Below are 19,938 nucleotides of genomic sequence, written 5' to 3' on the forward strand. Positions count from 1 at the left end.
TGTATTCAGAGGAATAACTGAAGTACTGAAATACCATTTTCAGCCTCTATATGTTCCTACAATTGATACATATAGAACAAAGGTTGCATTTTCTAAGTCAGACAACCAATATAGAAAGAGCATTTTCTTAACCAATATATTCTTTGTTGTGGGCGAATACACGCCTCCCGCGGAGCCTTTTTCCTCCAAAGGAAGGCAGGGATCCGCTACCCTGATCGCCATCCACCCGCTGCTCGTGCAGTAACTGGAGGAAGAGCTTCCTTTATCAGAGGTGCTCATCGAACTCACTGTGCCTCTTTTGGTCACTTACCTTTTCTGATATTTACCTGAGACCCTGCTGTATCTGGGCTGTAATGTAGCCGACAAAGTAGTTTTGGATACAGTGACATAGAACTCAATTAATTTCAAGGCTGTCAAGTCTCATAGACACCGTCATGGGCCTCAGGGCGAGAAAGCAATGAGGCGCCCGGCTGCAATCTGAATGACAAAATACAGCAACAATCGGGGTTGCGTGGGCCCCTTTGAGCCCTGGGGCCACTGCACCTGCTGCACCAAGGGAAGCTACTCCCCTGAGTCTGGGATGATAACAAACAGATATGCGATATATAGGACAATGATTTTCCTTTAAGAAATATTGTACACTTTCAGTTTTCTCTAGTTCACCCAAATGTATTAGCGTATGACGTATCACAGAGGCCCACAAACGGCCCGCAGCTGTGGCCCCTTAAGTAGGAAATGCTTCAGGGCAACCAGAAAATGACAGATTCTCGGCGCTCTCCCGGGATGTGTGCGCGCTTCACTCAGTGACCCCTAGTGTCATTTATGATGACATTTGTCAAAAACAGAACCTATATTAATAATACTTGGCAAAGTTATTCTAATACTTGTAGCAAATAGGCACATTCATACATTTGTACCCTGTGGTTTAAAAGAAAATAATAAGTGTGAGTGACCACCTGAAAAAAGTGACACTTAACAAAACGCTTTTTTGTTAAGTGATTTGCCCAGAAATGTAAAACTTACATGTAAAAAACGGATTAAGCTGACTGCTAAGGTTGCAGGGCTGGGCAGCGCTGACTAGGCCTGGTGAAGCTTTTAAAACTCTTCCTCTGGGTAAAGGCGGGCCAGAGTTATGAGAGGCTGCAGGCACCAAATAAACTCCGGCCGCCGTCTTCAGCCCGGACTCACGTGGCACTACCATACCAGGCAGCAGGCACCACCAAGCTGAGACTCTCCAGCAGCCTCTGTGGTGGCACTCACCGGAGTGCCAAATACAGAGCTGCCAAGGTTTCAGATTGTTATGTGTGACATTTCCATAATTGCAGTGTAATTATGAGTGACATTTCAACGACTGTGAGTGACCGTTTCTCGCAAGCAAATTCAAGCCATGGAGACGAGTGAAACATAGAACTATCAGAAATTATACCCATTTGAGTGACACGAAACTCTAAGAAATCTTAAAACTACTGTAAAGCACCAGAAATCCGGAGAGTGTGGCGCGCAGTACAGCCTGCCGGGATGTTGTATTAGACTTGTCTATAGCACTGCTTCTTCGACCCTCACAATAATGGTTGCCGTGTATTCCCTCATTCTGATGTAACACCCAGAGCACAGGAGAGCATGCTAGACCATACAAAGTTAGCCTTAGTTCTTGATCCACCACCGCTGATGAGTGATGGTACCCGGGCTAGTTGCCCGGAAACGGCCACTGATTGCCAGATGTTGCCTAAATTGGATGTTCCTTCCTCCATTTTGGCTTCCACTTCTGAAGTGAACGGGCGAATGTTGAGTCACGACATGGAATGTGGCGGGTGTAAGGGGGAAGCTTGACCACCCATACTGGTAGGAGCTCATCGCACAGACTGGGATTTGGTTACTCCAAGAAACCTGGAGCTTGACCCCTACGTTTATTCCAGGCTTTATGACCTTCCATAGACCCGCAATACCATCCAAACATGGACACCCTCAGGAGGGCTGCTCATCTTTGTTAGTCTGGCATTAAAATGTGATGCAAAAGAGTTGGTCACGAATGGCCCAGATGTCCTTGGGATCAGGATAAACAATGGCAAGGGTGGGACGGCAGATATTTATAATGTTTATGCCAGGAGTACCAGAGGTGGTAGTCCGCCAACCCTCCAGGTCTTGGACAATTTATTGGAAGCCAGGCTTGTAAGTCACCCACTAATAGTTGGCGGGGACTTCAATGTAACTTTCGTACCACTCGACTGGGTAGAGGCCAATGATGTGAATGAGGAGGATACATTTTGAAGGGTACCCCCGCTGGAACTCACTCCGATTAAAAAATGGTCGCAAGCTGTGCTTCAGTTAAACGCGATATCCTTAGAATACAGGGTTAAGGGCCACAAATGGCAGAACAGCTTCAGACAGCGGAGGGGGAATGACCTTGATTGGACCAAATGGGTCAAGCAGGATCGACTATTTATTAGTGGATCTGACATTTTGGCCATTGGTACAGGATATGGCCATAATTCCTTCGTGTGACAGTGATCACAATCCCCTTATTCTGTCTATTCACAACCCCTGGGGTGGTGTTGGGAGAGAGTTCCCGACACCAGTAAGTACAAAGATTTTAGTCCCCACAAGTGACAAGCGACGATTGAAATGGCCTGTGGTATTGGTGGACGAACCAAAGATTAAATTGATTAAGGATGCTCTAACTGACCATTTAGTGACTAACATCAGTGACCGCTAACTTGCATAAACAGAGCAGTTGGAGAACCCTTCATAGGGAATTTTTTGATCGTCTGGCCTGTTTTTTCCATGCCCCGATTAATAAATACAGGTTATCTCAGGGAAGACCCTTGGGCAGACACTCATGGTTTAACAAAGAGTGCAGGACCCTGAGAGGGAGACTGACTGATGCTATTAAGAACAAAGAGCCAGCCAGTATCCGTAAAGTTAGGAAGGATTATAAACAGGCGCAGGATAAATCAAAAAGAGAATGGGATGAGAGGAGATGGCAGGAGCTAGGAGAGGCCATTGGGCATCCTGATGGTCGGATGTTTTGGTCCTTGGTGTCCAAAAGTAATTTCGAACGTACACCTACCTTGGCAAATAATATTCCGGCTGCTGAATGGCACAAGCATTTTAGTGAGTTATATTCCAGTGGTCCTTCTATTGATAGTTCCCAGATGCCCAACGACATAGGTCTTCCTGCATGCACACTCACGTTCACCAGGGAGGAAATATTATGCTCTTTTGACACCATTATTCCAGCAAAAGCCCCCGGTCCCGATGGCAACCCAGGAGACCTTTTTCGTGCTGATAAAGAACACTGGGTAACCTATTTTGTGAGACTGGCCAATGACATCACTAGCGGGGGGAGTATTCCGGACACCTGGAAGGGGGCAGAAGTAATACCCATTTTTAAGAAGGGGTACAGACCAAAGCCTGCCAACTACCGTCCAATTAGCTTGATAGACTGTGCCCAGAAGGTCTTCTACCATTCGCTCCTTAATAAAATCCAGACCTGGATGGAGGCGAATAACATCCTTTCTCCTCTCCAGGCGGGCTTTTGGCAGAAAACCGGCACTATTGACCAGGCGTTTTGCCTGGTTCTGCTGTATTGGAAGGTAGTTGTGTTGGGCAAAGGCAGTTTATATCTTGCCTTTATCGACCTCAAAACAGCTTTCGACCTAGTCTCCAGGGATTTACTCTGGCAGGTCCTTCGGGACATGGGGATGCCCTTGGAACTTCTAGAATCACTTATCAGGTTACATCAGGATAATTTTGCCTGTGTAAGGGGTGGAAACCAGGGCAAAAATACCGAGCCATTTAAGATCAGGCTCCAGTATGCCAAGGGTGTGTTCTGGCCCCCACCCTGTTTTCCCTCTCTGTAAACCAGGTGGCCGACCTTTTGTGTTCTATCCCGGCCGATGCTCCCTCGTTGGCAAACCATAAAATAGCTACCTTGTTGTTTGCAGACGATACCCTCCTGGTGTCTAAAACTCCCATGGGCCCACAAAAACTTTTAAATTGCTTTAAGACTTTTTGTGATGAGAGGGTTTGGTCATCAACACCACTAAAACAAAGCTGATGATGCTAAATCCCCACAAATCCTTCAAAGGTAACTTGGTCCTTGATAATGTTCCGCTCGAACGAGTGAGTTCTTTTGATTATCTAGGAATCAAGTTGTCAGAGAGAATGTCATGGAAGAAACATCTAGAGAGGGTGTCCTTGAAATTCTCCCAGTTAACTGGGGCCTTGCGACAGGAGCACTGCCTTTCCTACACCAGGCCTGTAGCCCCGTACTTAAGTTGATTTGCTGCAAGGCAGTGAGCAGTGTGCTTTGTGGGGCAGAACTCTGGGGTTCCACAAATGCTAACATCCTCTCAACAATAGAAAATAAGTTCCTCAGGAGTATGGTATCACTTCCACAGAGCACTCCCCTCCTTCCCCTGAAACTTGGTATGGGTATTAAGTCTATCAATGATCAGGCGAGCTTACGTCCATTGCTCTTCTGGCATAGATTGGTCACAACCCCCGAACTGATGTCCTACGCTGCTGCTTATACAGAAGTTTCAGCCTTGGACATAAATCATAAAATTGGGTGGTTTAAATATATAAATACCATCCGGGCAGACATAGGTGTACCTGAGGAGCAAGAAGGTCTTCCGCCCACATACTCTAGGGACACATTAAAATCACAGTTTTGGGTGTGGGTAGAACAGACGAGTTTCTTGAAAATACGCCATGGGGGCGTGGCTTGAACGCCGAGGAAAATGGCCGCTCTCCATCGGAGCTCCGTGACGGAGTAGCACACTGGAACCCCTCTGGGTCATCATTTCTGCATTTTGGTCCTTTTCAGCGGTGGGAGCATGCCCGTGAATCTCGCCTGCCTCACCAGTGCTGTTTACCGACTGCGAGGATGACTGACTTCTGTGCTTTTTGAAGTTTTGATCTACGCGCGGCTTCATGAAGGTCGCGGCCGCCATTTTGTGTGTTCCGGTTCCCCGCATTTTCCCGGCTGATGTGTTTCCTCATGCTTGGACGCTCATATGAACAACGGTGAGCGTATGCAGCCTTTTTTGCTCCTATTTCTTCTGCATTTTGAATACTATCAAACGTCATTTCTTTTGGAACTTTCTGAAGTGCATTTTATTTACTACATTGTCTCCTCACACTTGGAGGTTCACATGACCAAAGGTGATCATATGTGGCCTTTTTTGCTCGTCTTCTCTACTTTTTTGCTCGTCTTCTCTATATTTTGATTCCTGCCAAGCGTCCTTTCTTCTGTGACTCGTTCAGAATACTTTTTGAAGCGCATTTTCCCCCACTGGAGTGTCTCCTCATACCTGGTTGCTCATATGACCACAGTATTTTGAATCTCTATTTTTGGCACCTTTTTGAATACTTCTCTGGTTTGAATGGCAATGCCTCGTACCAGTCGTGGTAACGCCCAGCATACCAAGAGTACGTCAGTGGAAACTTCCAATCCTTTCAGTATTTTACAGGATACTATGGAAGAGTCTGGTACTGTCAATTCTAAACCCTTGTCATCTACCACACCGAACTCTTCCTCTAAGCCAATCTCTAAAATTCCTTCTGCTTCCCCTTCTTCCTCGGGTAAGCGGACAAAAGTTAACCCTCCATCTCCTCCTCATACCTCATCTGAGATCTCAATGGAGCTTATACTGGAGGAAATACGCTCACTTAAACCATATATGACAGAAACTAACCTTCGCCTTCAGAGCCTTGAAGACAATTGGTCTAACACTGAGAAGAAAGTCGATGCTCTTGAGATTCAAGTAGAATCTATTCAAGCCATCACGGATCATGTTCCTGGTATGCGAAGGGAGATTTCGATTCTTACACAGCAAGTTGAGAATTTGGAAAATCGGAATAGGCGTAATAATTTGCGCATTTATGGTCTTTTGGAAGGCCTTGAGGGTTCTGACCCTTTGTCATTTTTTCAATCTTTTCTGCCAAAGCTTCTCGGTTTTCCTGAATCACCTCCTCTCAACATCCAACGAGCACATCGCTTAGGTCATGGTCCAGGCCCTTCTAATACTGCGTCCTCCTCTGTGAAGCCTAGAGGTGTTATTTTATATTTTTTGGAATACACCGATTTACTCAAGGTTCTTCAGGCTGCTAAGCAAAAAGGTAAAATTCTTTGGAAAGGCTCCAATTTGTTCTTTGCCCAAGACTATTCTAAAGCCACAGCGGACCGGCGGAAGAAGTTTTTGGATATGAGACCTGCTCTACGTAGTCTGAATGCTCGATATGGTTTATTTCATCCCTGTTTGTTCAAAGTGACTTATAATAACAAAACAACTAACTATGAAGATCCTGCTCTTCTCCAGCACTTTCTGAATACCTGCAGGGATGAATCTATGGACATGTCTCGAGCATAGATTTCTGTTTTGAAGTCTCATTTGTTGGTTACTATGTGTTTCTAGCTTCGTTTTTGTCCAATATGTGATTTTTTGCATTTTTCTCTTGTTCCGTATATGGCTTTGTTGGTAACCATGTTTTCTTTTCTACCTTTTTTGTTGTAGACGCATTATATAATCCCTTCGTTCTTACTCCTCCGTTATCCTTGGAGGTCGTTGTTCCTTGTGCCCTCGTCAGTCCTGGAGTTGTCCGTCTTGGTATGCTGCCTTTTCCTATGCGGCTTCACCCCCCCCCATCCTCCATGTTTATCTGTGGTATGTCTTTATGATATATTTTATTGGATCTTTCTATCTTGTTTCTTTGTTTTTTGTTTTTCTTCTCAAATATTTGCGATATTTTGCATTTTTTATTCTATTATTGGCTCATTTTTTCCTATCTCCCCCTACTCTTTCTTCTGTTATCACAGTTATACTATACGTATTGAAGCAGTTGTTCTTTTGTTTTTTGTCCTCGTTCTTTCTCTCGCTTTCTTTTTTCCTCCTGTTTTGCCAATTCTCTTCGTCTCCAAATTTTTGGTTTGTCTTTGGTGTTTCTCTCCTTATTTATTCCTAATTCTCATCTTTTTCACTTTATATCTCTCGGCTTACAATCTTTCTTTTTCAAGACTTTTTCTTATTTCATACTTCCTTACCTTATCCTATCACTACTCCTCTAATGATACTATCATTTTCTTAAACTTGTATATGATGTTTTTTATTCTTATTTTTTGGTCACTTATGTTTTAAATTATCTTTCATACAATGTTTTTTTTGATATGAGCTACATATTTAGATGTCGTTGAATATATTTACCTGGAATGTTAAAGGTTTGGGTTCCCCCATTAAGCGGCAACGAGTTTTATCTCACTTAGCGAACCTATTATTGTGCTATTACAAGAAATTCATATAAAAGAGGGTGAAGTTACTAAATTACGTCGTAATTGGGTAGGTCATGTTTTTGCGTCTCCTGGCTCAGGAAAACGTAATGGTGTTGCTATTCTATGTCATAAGCGCTTAAATATCAAAATTATAAATCAAGCCAATGATTCTGATGGTAGATGGGTTACTGTATCTTTAGTGATTGATAAAATCCCTTTAACTATTTTTAATCTGTATGCCCCCTCTATACAAGATAAATTATTTTGGCCCCAGATACTAACTTCGTTGATGCACTCCTCTGATGACTACCTCATTCTAGGGGGTGATTGCAATATGGTTATGGATCCCATTTTAGATCGAAAGTCCCATTCCCGTTTCTCGTCATCTCACATGCACACTCAATTTACATCCACAATATCCCAACGTTCTCTTGTTGATTCCTGGAGACTCTGCCATCCCACACTTCGGGAATACACATATTACTCACCGGCTCATTCTTCCCAGTCCCGGATTGACTACATTTTTATTTCTAAAGCCCTGACCCAACACATTACCCATTCTGAAATAGGTTCTATTCTAATTTCTGACCATGCTCCAGTTTCCTTGCGCCTAGATTTACTTCCCCCCATAAAGGGTGCTAGAAGATGGAGATTTAATAATTTTCTCCTATTAGACCCCAGATTTACTTCAGCCTTCCTTGAATTTTCATCCCTATTTTTTTACAGAAAATGAGTCTCCTCTGATATCTCCTCAGGTGTTATGGGACACTTTTAAGGCTGCTTCTAGAGATTTCATTATTTCATTTGTTTCCCGTAAAAGACGTGTCGCATCTCATTCCTTACAGTCCATTAACACACAAATTAAACAACTGGAACATTCTTATTATTTAACTAAATCTCAATCTGACTTAGATAAACTTCTTAAGGCCAAAATTTCTTTTAATATACTCTCCACAGAGTCTGCAAATTTAATCTTACTAAAATCAAGTGGCAAATATTACTGCGCGCAAAATAAGGCAGGTAACCTTCTTGCCAAGTATCTTAAAGTTAAGAGGGAACGCACAAAAATCGAATCTATTGTCTCCTCATCTAATATCACTCTTTATAAAGATGAGGATATTCTGACGGAATTCACAAATTTTTATCAAAATCTTTATACTCCAGAGTCTCCTCCTTTCTTAACGGATATTGATCATTATTTATCCTCTATCCCTTCTCCCTCTTTTCCAGATATTGATTTTACACCATTAGAAGCAGATATAGGCCCTAAAGATATCTTGGATTCCATTCAAGTACTTAAGAAAGGCAAGGCTCCTGGTCCAGATGGCTTCACGATAGAGTTCTATGTACATTTTTCTAAGTTGCTTGTTCCCAGACTTCACCAGCTGTTTTCATTTTTTATATCGTCCAAAAAATCTGAAGGTTCTTTTCAAGAAGCCTTAATCTGCCTCCTCCCTAAAGATAATAAAGACCATACTCTATGTAAAAATTATAGACCTATTTCTTTGATCAACCTAGACTATAAGATATTTGCAAAAATTCTTGCACTTCGTCTTGACAAAATTTTGCCCAAAATAATTGGTAAAGAACAATGCGTTTTTATTAAGGGCCGTCACCTTTCTGATAACACCCGCCTCTTTTTCAACGTACTTAGTAAGTCCCCTTCCTACCAGCATTCTTTAGCCGCTGTTGCATTAGACGCCGAAAAGGCATTTGACAGGGTTAATTGGCAATTTATGTTCGCAGTTCTTGTTTGGTTTGGTTTTGGCCAGAAATTTCTTGCTTATATTTCTTTATTGTATTCTTTTCCTAGATCTTTTATTTTAGCCAATGGCCTTGTTTCCTCCTCGTTTCCTCTATTCAGGGGTGTCCGACAAGGATGTCCTCTTTCTCCTCTTCTTTTTATTTTGGCATTAGAACCTTTCTTGACAAATTCGAATGAATAAGGGTATTACCGGCTTCCCTTATGGGGATAAGTATTTGAAGCTTTCTGCGTATGCGGACGACATTCTTTTATTTATCTCTAACCCACAGTCCTCTATTCCATCCTTTTTATCGGAAGTCTCTGATTTTGCGAAAGTATCAGGCTATAAACTTAACGTTGATAAATGTGAGATTCTCCCTTTGAATACATTTTGTTTTCATGCAGATTTCTTGGCCTCTTTTTTTCATTGGAGCCCAATTAAGATTAAATACTTAGGTTTGTGGTTCAAGTCCTCTATTAAAGACACTGTAACACTCAATATTAAAAATCTACACACAACACTTCAAGATTCTACAACTCGTTGGCATCCCTTGTTTTTATCATGGTGGGGTAGATTGGATTCTATTAAAATGATGTTAGTCCCAATAATTTTGTTTTATCTTTCTAATATTCCAGTTAATGTCCCTAAGTCTTGTTATAAACATATATATTCTATTCTATCAAAATTCCTATGGCAACATAAGAAAGCTAGGATGTCTTTTGCAAAACTCAGATGTCCTAAACAGTTGGGTGGAGTGAATTTTCCAGATTTTGCTTCTTATCATACCTCGTTTTTTCTTAAACATTCGGTTTCCTTACTATCTGAACAAGTGTCTGATCTCCCGTCACGACCTTTGTGGGTAGATATTGAATCCTCCTTCTTTCACCCTTTCACTTTTGAAGAATTTGTGTCGCTGTCCCATATTCCCAAGAAATTTTCTCTCCCTATTCTTATAAATTCTCGGAAAGTATTTTCCCCTCTTTTTGGAAGGTTTAGATGACCGCTCGCGTTTCTTACAATCCCCCTTGTGGTATAATCCTCTTATTAAAATTAGACACAAGACGCTTTTTTGGAAGGACTGGAAAGATCTCGGTATTAATTGGACTCATCAACTATTTGATGAAGGTACTTGTATTCCCTTCACTCTTCAATCCCGCTTTTCCGTGCCAGAATCATTTGCATCCAAATATAAATTATTACATACGGTTGTACAAAACAGTTATGATGCCCTTTCGGATTCTGTCTCTCACTCCAATTCTTCTCCTCTTTCTCTCCCCTATTTACTTGCTTCGTCCTCCGCTTCCCAAATCTATAAAAAATTAAGGGATACTTCTAGCAGTCGTGATAAATCTAAAGTGGAACAAGATTGGGAATCAGATTTAGAGGAAACATTTTCTGTCTCAATGTGGCAAAAAATCTGGACTAAGATAAGGAAATCCTCTAGAGCAGCAAATACAACTCAAACATTATTTTTTATATATAATAGACTTCTGTTCACTCCTGCCAAACTACATTTAATTGACCCGTCCATTCCCTCCTCCTGCTGGTCTTGCTCAGCTTCACTGGCGGACCTTAAACACATGTTAGTTACATGCCCGGTGATTTATAAATTTTGGACCGATGTATGGAATCAGATTAATAAGATTTTTTCCACCCATTTCCCTCTTACTTTTTCACATATTTTCTTAGGCAGTCTTTCAGACTTATGGTCCTCTTCCACTATTAACACTTCCATTATTGACTTACTTATAGCCGTAGCATTTCAACAAATCACTAAGTCCTGGAAGGATACCTCAAATGTTTCATTTCAAGCTTGGTGGTATGGAGTCTATTATCATCACAGATTAGAGAGAGCCTATGTTTACCCTGTTACACTTGCTATTAAGCGCGACTTACTATGGCTACCCATCACAAATTTCTTAAATATGTCTGCTCGTTCCCTACCTTTGCATAATCCTTGTACGGAAGAAGTTCCCAAACCTCCATGAAAATATTCCGGATGGTTTCATGTATATACTTTTATTGACTGTCTTATGGTTATTTTTATGCATCGTTATTGGAGGAGTCCCTGTACAGTTTGTATATTTATCTATGCTCTTTGTATAATTTTGTACACCAATAATTTCATTCATACTGCTTATGTTTTGCTTTATTAAATAATCTTTTCTTTTCCTTTCTCTTCTGTTTCTTTCTCTTCTCTTTATTTCTCCCTCTTATCTATCCTATTTCTTTTTGCACTTTAGACGTGTTCAGATATTACGTTCTATTGTTTATCTTGTTGTAATTGAATTTCAATAAACTTTCCTTTTAAAACTGAAAAAGAAAATACGCCATGGCTGTTTAACTGATGTGTTCGTTGATATCAAATCAGGAAGCCGGCTAGAAAGTTACCTTGATTTTATAAAAGTGCCGGCAGACAGAAAATTGTACACTCAGTTCAGATATGACTGCCTACCCATTAATGCTTTTACTAATACTTGGGTGACAAATACAGCACAGCACAAGGGCTGTCTCTCATGTCCACGCCCAAACGAAACAATAGGCCATGTATTCTTTGCCTGTGCTGCATATGCCAGACCTAGAAGTAACTGGCTAATTCCGGTTTGTAAACAGCTTGGGACACATAGCCATAAAGATGCTCTACGCATTTTAAAGTCAGATGCGAGACCACTTTATGCATGTGCTACAGCAACATTTTTGGGTCAATTTTGGGCGATAAGAAGGAGGGTTCTATCTACTTGACCATTTGGTGTAAATAAAACTTACTGAGATCGCAATGATCAGACCAACCGGGCGTGTACCCTGAACTAGCACATTGGATTGTAAATAATTGTTTTTAAACTATTATCATAAGTAGGGTCAATCTTTATCACTGTATTGCTAATCTGGGGCATTGGTTTTAAAAATGGAAGCTGTTGTGTAATTAGGTTGTATATCTGTAAAATTGACATAAACAAAAGTCAAACAGACACTAGCACTTTGGCTCTGTTTTAATAGGACAAAGCACTTAAATACTGAAATTTACCGAGCTTTGCGCCTTTAATGTATTTGTATTTTTGTGTCAATTGTTTGGTGGATGCAAATTCGTTTTTAAAAACTCCAAGAGTCTGTATAGTACCTTTTATCTTGTCTACTGTTTTATGGTACTGTAAAACCGAAATAAAGACTTTTGATGACTGATTACCGAGCCCTGCGGAGCGGTGTCTGTCCCGCTCGGTGCGCTGCTACCTGCTGCACCAGATCACACCAGCAGGCTGCGGCTGTCACAGAGCTACTACAAATAATCTTAACTAAGTGGCGCCCAGCGCGTTGAAAGTTGGACCGGCACCTATTTGGTCACCGAGCACTAGTGCTTTAGTAATGGTCTGCTCTGACTACGGCTGCCTGAAGCTCCAGAGCTCTCTCAGTCCTAAGAGGAGGTATCTCAGGCCATTTCTCGATGAATCACTTTGCAGCCCGAGTCTGCGTCCCACCCTGCAAACTAGCATCAGGTTGACCACTTCTTAGAAAAGATACCTCTTCTGCACCCCATGTGCTCTTTGCCCGGACTGACCAGACAAGTTGCAGCGCCAGTGCGCTGCGAGGCACAAGCCGGGACCGATGTAAAAGTATTCACAAAGCCACTACTGTAAACTTTGATACGATGCGTACAAATGCTGGCACAGAGATATATGCATTCGCCTGATGGAGCAAGACATGTGTGACGGGTGCGCATTATCAAATAAATAATGTAGCAGTCATGTATTGGATTCAGGGGCAGATGATGTTCCTCTCTTTGGGTTTTAGGTATGATGTTGAGCTTGGCTTTCTAGAATACCCGAAGCAGTTGCTGTGTTTGTTCATGAACAGAGAGAATGCTTTTACTGTGTTACAGCGTCTAGTGTCACTATAAGACAATTACGGAGGTTAAGCCCTCCCCAAGCAGAGCAACCATTGTCTGGGATTTGCATCCCTGTGTGCAACGTAAGGAGGACCGGAAAAAGCTCCTCAGAAGGTGCTGAATCAACGCATGCTCCTTGTGTGCAGAAATATCTGGAGAGCTGTTTCTGACACATGCTTCTAGTCGTGCTCTTACTCTGTGCCATCTAATGCAGTGCACTGACTAGTACAGTACACCTTCTAGCAGCTCTGTTACTCTGCACTATCCGACGCAGTGTACTGACTTGTGCTTTATACCTTGGAGTTGCTTGGTTACTCTGCATCTAATACAGTGTACTGACTAGTAAATATACCTTGATGTAGCTGTGCTACTCTGTACCATCTAAGGCAGTGTGCGGACTACTGCAGTATACCTTCTATTATCTCTCTAACTCTGTATTTTCCAGCGCTGTATACTGACTAGTACTGTGTATCTTCTAGTAGTGCTCTTACTCTGTGCCATCGAATGCAGTGTACTGACTAGTAAATATACCTTGATGTAGCTGTGCTACTCTGTACCATCTAAGGCAGTGTGCGGACTACTGCAGTATACCTTCTATTATCTCTCTAACTCTGTATTTTCCAGCGCTGTATACTGACTAGTACTGTGTATCTTCTAGTAGTGCTCTTACTCTGTGCCATCGAATGCAGTGTACTGACTAGCACATCGCACTTCTAGTAGCTCTGTTACTCCCTACCTTGTAGTGCAGTGTACTGACCAGTGCACTGTGGCTTGGAGGGTCTCTGTTACTCTGTAACATCGAATAAAGTGCACTGACTAGTACAGTACACCTTCTAATAGCTCTCTTACTCTGTACCATCTAATATAGAGTACAGACTATTACAGAATGCCTTGGAGTAGCTCTGTCACTGTGACATCTAATGCTGTGTACTGACTGGTACAGTATACCTTCTTGTAGCTCTGTTACTCTGTACTATCTATTAGAGAGTACTGATTAGTACATTAAACCTTGGAGTAGCTATCACTCCGTACCATCTAATCAAGTTACTGTTACTCTCTGCTATTGTAGTGTGCGTCATGTGTGGTAAAGCAATGTAGTATGCTGTGTGTAGTGTGTAGTAGAATGTCCTATGTAGTGCAGTGTGCTGTTTGATGTAGTGTGTGCTCTGGATGAATGCGCACTTTAGTGTAGTGAGCAGTCTAGTGCCGCGCGCTTTAGTGTAGTGTGTAGTCTAGTGCTGTGTACTTTAGTGTAGTGAGCAGTCTAGTGCTGCGCGCTTTAGTGTAGTGAGTGGTCTAGTGCCGTGCGCTTTAGTGTAGTGATCAGTCTAGTGCTGCGCACTTTAGTGCAGTGAGCAGTCTAGTGCTGCACGCTTTAGTGCAGTGAGCACTCTAGTGCCGTGCGCTTTAGTGTAGTGAGCGGTCTAGTGCCGTGCGCTTTAGTGTAGTGATCAGTCTAGTGCCGCACGCTTCAGTGTAGTGAGCAATCTAGTGGCGCGCTCTCTAGCGCCGCGTGCTCCTTCCAGGTGTGGTGTACATTAATCCTATGTAAAACAGAAGCAGTAATTACAGCCTTTCTTTGTGTCATTAAATCTCTAATTATGAATCTCTTCTCTGCAGTGATGGTGACTCTGGATCCTGACACGGCTCATCCTGAGCTCCTCCTGTCTGAGGGGGGGAGACGTGTGAGACGGACGGACACTGCACAGACCCTGCCGGACACCCCCAAGAGATTCACCCACTCCTACCCCTGTGTGCTGGGGAGCGAGGGGTTCACCTCCAGCAGACATTACTGGGAGGTGCAGCTGCTGCAGGAGGGGTGGCTGTGGCATGTGGGGGTCGTGGCAGAGTCTGTGGTCAGGAAGGAAGGGATCACATGGTCACCTGAGGGGGGAGTCTGGGCTGTGCAGGGGTGGCGGGGTCAGTACGAGGCTCTCACCTGCCCTGAGACCCCTCTGTCCCCTCGTGAGAAGCCCCTGAAGCTGGGGGTGTATCTGGACTACGAGTGGGGGCGGCTGTCCCTGTACAATGCTGACTCCATGGAGCTTCTCTACTCCTTCCCGCGGGCCCCCTTCACACAGAGGCTCTTCCCGTACTTCTGTCTTGGAGGAGGAGCGGAGCTGAGGCAGGTGTGAGCCCCCCACCCCCCCAACTGTCATTCACAGTTCAAACTCCAACAAAGAATCTTCTTCACATGACAACCAGGATCCTCACTTGAAACTATGTATCTATTTTCCTTGTACATTTTTAAAACCAGGGCAGACCATGTTTGCAGTGTGAATCATCCACCAAACCGCATGTAACATATGATAAAGTCTCTGCAGAATTAAACAAGCATTGGCATAGCCAGCAGGTCTCGGCTTTAGGAGCTTGTAAGTGTTTAGGTATGTTGTAGAGCAGTGTGGCTGCTGTGCTCCGTACTGCAAACTTGGTGTCTAGTGCAGTGACCTGGGGCAGTGGCATGGTGTGGGGTGTTGTTATAAGGTGTGTGTTGGTGGGATGCTTGTGGGTAGTGTGCTGGGATGCATGTGGGTGGCATATGCATCTTTACAACAAAAATCCCCAATTGTAATTAGATTAATAATGCTTGTCTACAAACTATTGAAAGGGCAATAAGGGTAAATGTAATATGCATGGCCCCATGGACCAATCTAACATGTTTATAATAGTGAAATATCGATTGAAAACAACGAAACTACCGGCCTCTCGTTAACTCTTACTTTACTGTTTGTGTTTCCAAATTGTTAAATCCCTAACCACATCGATTGGCGGCAATTTCCCAGAACACACAGTCACTCATTGCAATGATCTAGCAATTTTTTTTTTAAATCTCCGAAATTTACTGTTCCCTATAAAGTACAATAAATACACCAAATTCTACCCCAAAGAGAGAGACTCTGGACTCACACACCGTTTGCCTCACAAATGCCCCCTCCCCATTACCAGATAAACTCTTCCAACACTTTTATGTAAAGTCAAATCTAGTTCCGATCTAGACTCCACACATCCCCACATACTCCTTCAAGGATGCAGCCACTACTTCCTTCTCACTCCCGCAGGAACCTTAATCGCCAAAGTTACATTTACATTTTTATTGTCGCCTGAAAACCTCTGAACTCACAAGGAAATGTTCTTTGCAGCAGGCATCTTAATCCTCTACGAAACTTTAGCATAAGTGGAAATAGCCGTTGGATAAAACTCCGATCTGTCTCCTGCAGGAACATTAATTTCCAAAGTTAACATTACATTTTTATTGTTGCCTGAAAACCTCACACCACACAAGGACATGTTCTTTGCAGCAGGCATCTTAATCCTCTGTGCAACTTTAGCATGAGTGGAAACAGCCACAAGATACAACTTCCTATCTCTCTCCCACAGAAACATTAATAGCCAAGGTTACCTTTACATTGTTATTGTTGCCTGAAAACCTCTGGACACACAAGGACATGTTCTTTGCAGCAGGGCTCTTAATCCTCTGCGTCACTTTAACATGAGTCGAAACAGCCACTTGATAAAACTCTAATGGCTCTCTCCAGCAGGAACCTTAATTGCCAAAGTTACCATTACATTTTTATTGTTGCCTAAAAACTTACAGACACACAAGGACATGTTCTTTGCAGCAGGCACGCATCTTAATCATCTGCGCTACTTTAGCATCACTGGAAGTAGCCACTAAATTAAACTCCCATCTCTCTCCAGCAGGAACATTAATCACCAAAGTTCCCTTTACATTTTTATTGTTGCCTGAAAACCTCTGAACACATAAGGACATGTTCTTTGCAGCAGGCATCTTAATCCTCTGCGCTACTTTAGCATGAGTGGAAACAGCCACTAGATAAAACTTCCGATCTCTCTCCCACAGAAACATTAATTGCCGGGGTTACCGTTACATTTTTATTGTCGCCTGAAAACCTCAACACACAAGAGCATGTTCTTTGCAGCAGGCATCTCAATCCTCTGCGCTACTCAGCATGAGTGGAAACAGCCACTAGATAAAAATTCCATCTCTTTCCCACAGGAACTTTAATCAACAAATTTCCCTTTACATTTTTATTGTCGCCTGAAAAAGTATGAACACACAAGGACATGTTCTTTGCAGCAGGCATCTTAATCCTCTGCGAAATTTTAGCTTGAGTGGAAACAGCCACTGGATTAAACTCCGATCTGTCTCATGCAGGAACATTAATCGCCAAAGTTACCTTTACATTTTTATTATTGCCTGAAAACCTACAAGGACATGTTCTTTGCAGCAGGCATCTTAATCCTCTGTGATCCTTTAGCATCAGTGGAAACAGCCACGAGATAAAACTTCCATTTCCGTCCTGCAGGAACCTTAATCGCCAATGTTACCTTTACATTTTTACTGTTTCCTGAAAACCTCTGAACACACAAGAGCATGTTCTTTGCAGCAGGCATCTTAATCCTCTGCGCTACTTTAACGTGAGTGGAAACAGCCACTAGATAAAACTCCCATCTCTCTCCAGCAGGAACTTTAATCGCCAAAGTTACCTTTACATTTTTATTGTTGCCTGAAAACCTCACGATACACAAGGACATGTTATTTGCAGTAGGCATCTGAATCCGCTGTGATCCTTTAGCATCAGTGGAAACAGCCACTAGATAAAACTTCCACCTCTTCTCCAACAGGAATTTTAATCGCCAAAGTTACGTCTACATTTTTATTGTTGCCTGAAAACCTCTGAATACACAAGAGCATGTAGTTTGCAGCAGGTATCTTAATCCTCTATGCTACTTCAGCATGCGTGGAAACAGCCACTAGATAAAACTTCCATTTCCGTCATGCAGGAACTTTAATCGCCAAAGTTAGCTTTACATTTTTATTGTTGCCTGATAAACCTCTGAACACACAAGGACATGTTTTTTGCAGCAGGCATGCATCTTAATCCTCAGGACTACTTTAGCATCACTGGAAACAGCCACTAAATTAAACTCCTGTCTCTCTCTAGCAGGAACATTAATCGCCAAAGTTCCCTTTACATTTTTATTGTCGCCTGAAAACGTATGAACACACAAGGACATGTTCTTTGCAGCAGACATCTTAATCCTCTGCACTACTTTAACATGAGTGGAAACAGCCACTAGATAAAATTCCCATCTCTCTCCCACAGAAACATTAATTGCCAAACTTATCTTTACATCTTTATTGTTGCCTGAAAACCTCTGAACACACAAGAGCATGTTCTTTGCAGCAGGTATCTTAATCCTCTGCGCTATTCTGCATGAGTGGAAACAGCCACTAGATAAAACTCCCATTTCTCTCCAACAGGAACTTTAATCGCCAAAGTTACCTTTACATTTTTATTGTTGCCTGGATACCTCTGAATACACAAGGACATGTTCTTTGCAGCAGGCATGCATTTTAATCCTCTGCACGACTTTAGCATCATTGGAAACAGCCACTAAATTCAACTCCCATCTCTCTCCAGCAGGAACATTAATCGCCAAAGTTGCCTTTACATTTTTATTGTCTCCTGGAAAACGTATGAACATACAAGGACATGTTCTTTGCAGCAGGCATCTTAATCCTCTGCACTACTTCAGCATGAGTGGAAACAGCCACTAGAAAAAACTCTGATCTCTCGTCCGCAGGCACATTATTTGTCAAGTTTAACTTTAGATTTTTATTGTCGCCTGAAAACCTCTGAACACACAAAGACATGTTCTTTGCAGCAGGCATCTTAATCCTCTGCGCTACTTTAACATGAGTGGAAACAGCACTAGAAGAAACTCCCATCTCTCTCCAGCAGGAACATTAATCGCCAAAGTTACCTTTACATTTGTATTGTTGCCTGAAAACCTCTGGACACACAAGGACATGTTCTTTGCAGCAGGCATCTTAATCCACGAGCCTACTTTAGCATCAGTGAAAACAGCCACTAGATAAAACTTCCATTTCCGTCCTGCAGGAACTTGAATCGCCAAACTTACCTTTACATTTTTATTGTTGCCTGAAAACCTCTAAACACACAAGGACATTTTCTTTGCAGCAGGCATCTTAATCCTCTGCACTTCTTTAGCATCACTGGAAACATCCACTAAATTAAACTCCTATCTCTCTCTAGCAGGAACATTAATCGCCAAAGTTCCCTTTAAATTTTTATTGTCCCCTGAAAACCTCATGATACACAAGGACATGTTCTTTGCAGCAGGCATCTTAATCCTCTGTGGTACTTCAGCATGAGTGGAAACAACCACCAGATACCATTTCCATCTCTTTCCCGCAGGATCTTTAATTGCCAAAGTTCCCTTTACATTTTTATTGTCGCCTGAAAATGTATGAACACACAAGGACATGTTCTTTGTACCAGACATCTTTATCCTCTGCACTACTTTCGCATGAGTGGAAACAGCCACTAGAAAAAACTCCGATCTCTCTCCCTCAGACACATTATTTGCCAAGGTTACTTTTCATTTTTATTGTCGCCTGAAACCCTCTCGATACACAAGGACATGTTCTTTGCAGCAGGCACCTTAATCTTCTGCACTACTTTACCATTAGTGGAAACAGCCATTAGATAAAACTTCCATCTCTCTCCCACAGAAACATTAATTGCCGAGGTTACCTTTTCATTTTTATTGTCGCCTGAAAACCGCTAAACACACAAGGACATGTTCTTGGCAGCAGGCATGCATCCTAATCCTCTGCGCTACTTTAACATGACTGGAAACAGCCACTAAATTAAACTCCTATCTCTCTCTAGCAGGAACATTAATCGCCAAAGTTCCCTTTACATTTTTATTGTCACCTGGAAACCTCTCGATACACAATGACATGTTCTTTGCAGCAGGCATCTTAATCCGCTGCACTACCTTAGCATGAGTGGAAACAGCCACTAGCAAAAACTTCCATCTCTCTCCAGCAGGAACATTAATCGCCAAAGTTACCTTTACATTTTTATTGTTGCCTAAAAACTTACAGACACACAAGGTTATTTGCAGCAGGCACCTTAATCCTCTGTGATCGTTTAGCATCAGTGGAAACAGCTACTAGATAAAAACAGCTACTAGATAAAACTTCCATT

The 19,938-nt window shown here is 42.4% G+C and overlaps 1 protein-coding gene across 4 annotated transcripts in view; it reads left to right on the forward strand.

Moving 5' to 3' along the window:
• Window positions 1–15,237, forward strand: part of LOC146869579 (butyrophilin subfamily 3 member A3-like) — a 473,774-nt gene extending 458,537 nt beyond the window's left edge. For all 4 annotated transcript variants that reach the window (XM_085606426.1, XM_085606395.1, XM_085606440.1 and 1 more), the window contains 2 exons: window positions 6,519–6,668; window positions 14,516–15,237. In XM_085606426.1, coding sequence (XP_085462552.1) covers window positions 6,519–6,668; window positions 14,516–15,030 — 665 coding nt within the window. In that variant the 3' untranslated portion in view covers window positions 15,031–15,237. The remainder of the gene's footprint in view (window positions 1–6,518; window positions 6,669–14,515) is intronic.
• The last annotated feature ends 4,701 nt before the right edge of the window (window positions 15,238–19,938 follow it).

The sequence above is a fragment of the Triturus cristatus genome, chromosome 1_1, assembly GCF_964204655.1.
Source record: "Triturus cristatus chromosome 1_1, aTriCri1.1, whole genome shotgun sequence".
NCBI lineage: Eukaryota > Metazoa > Chordata > Amphibia > Caudata > Salamandridae > Triturus > Triturus cristatus.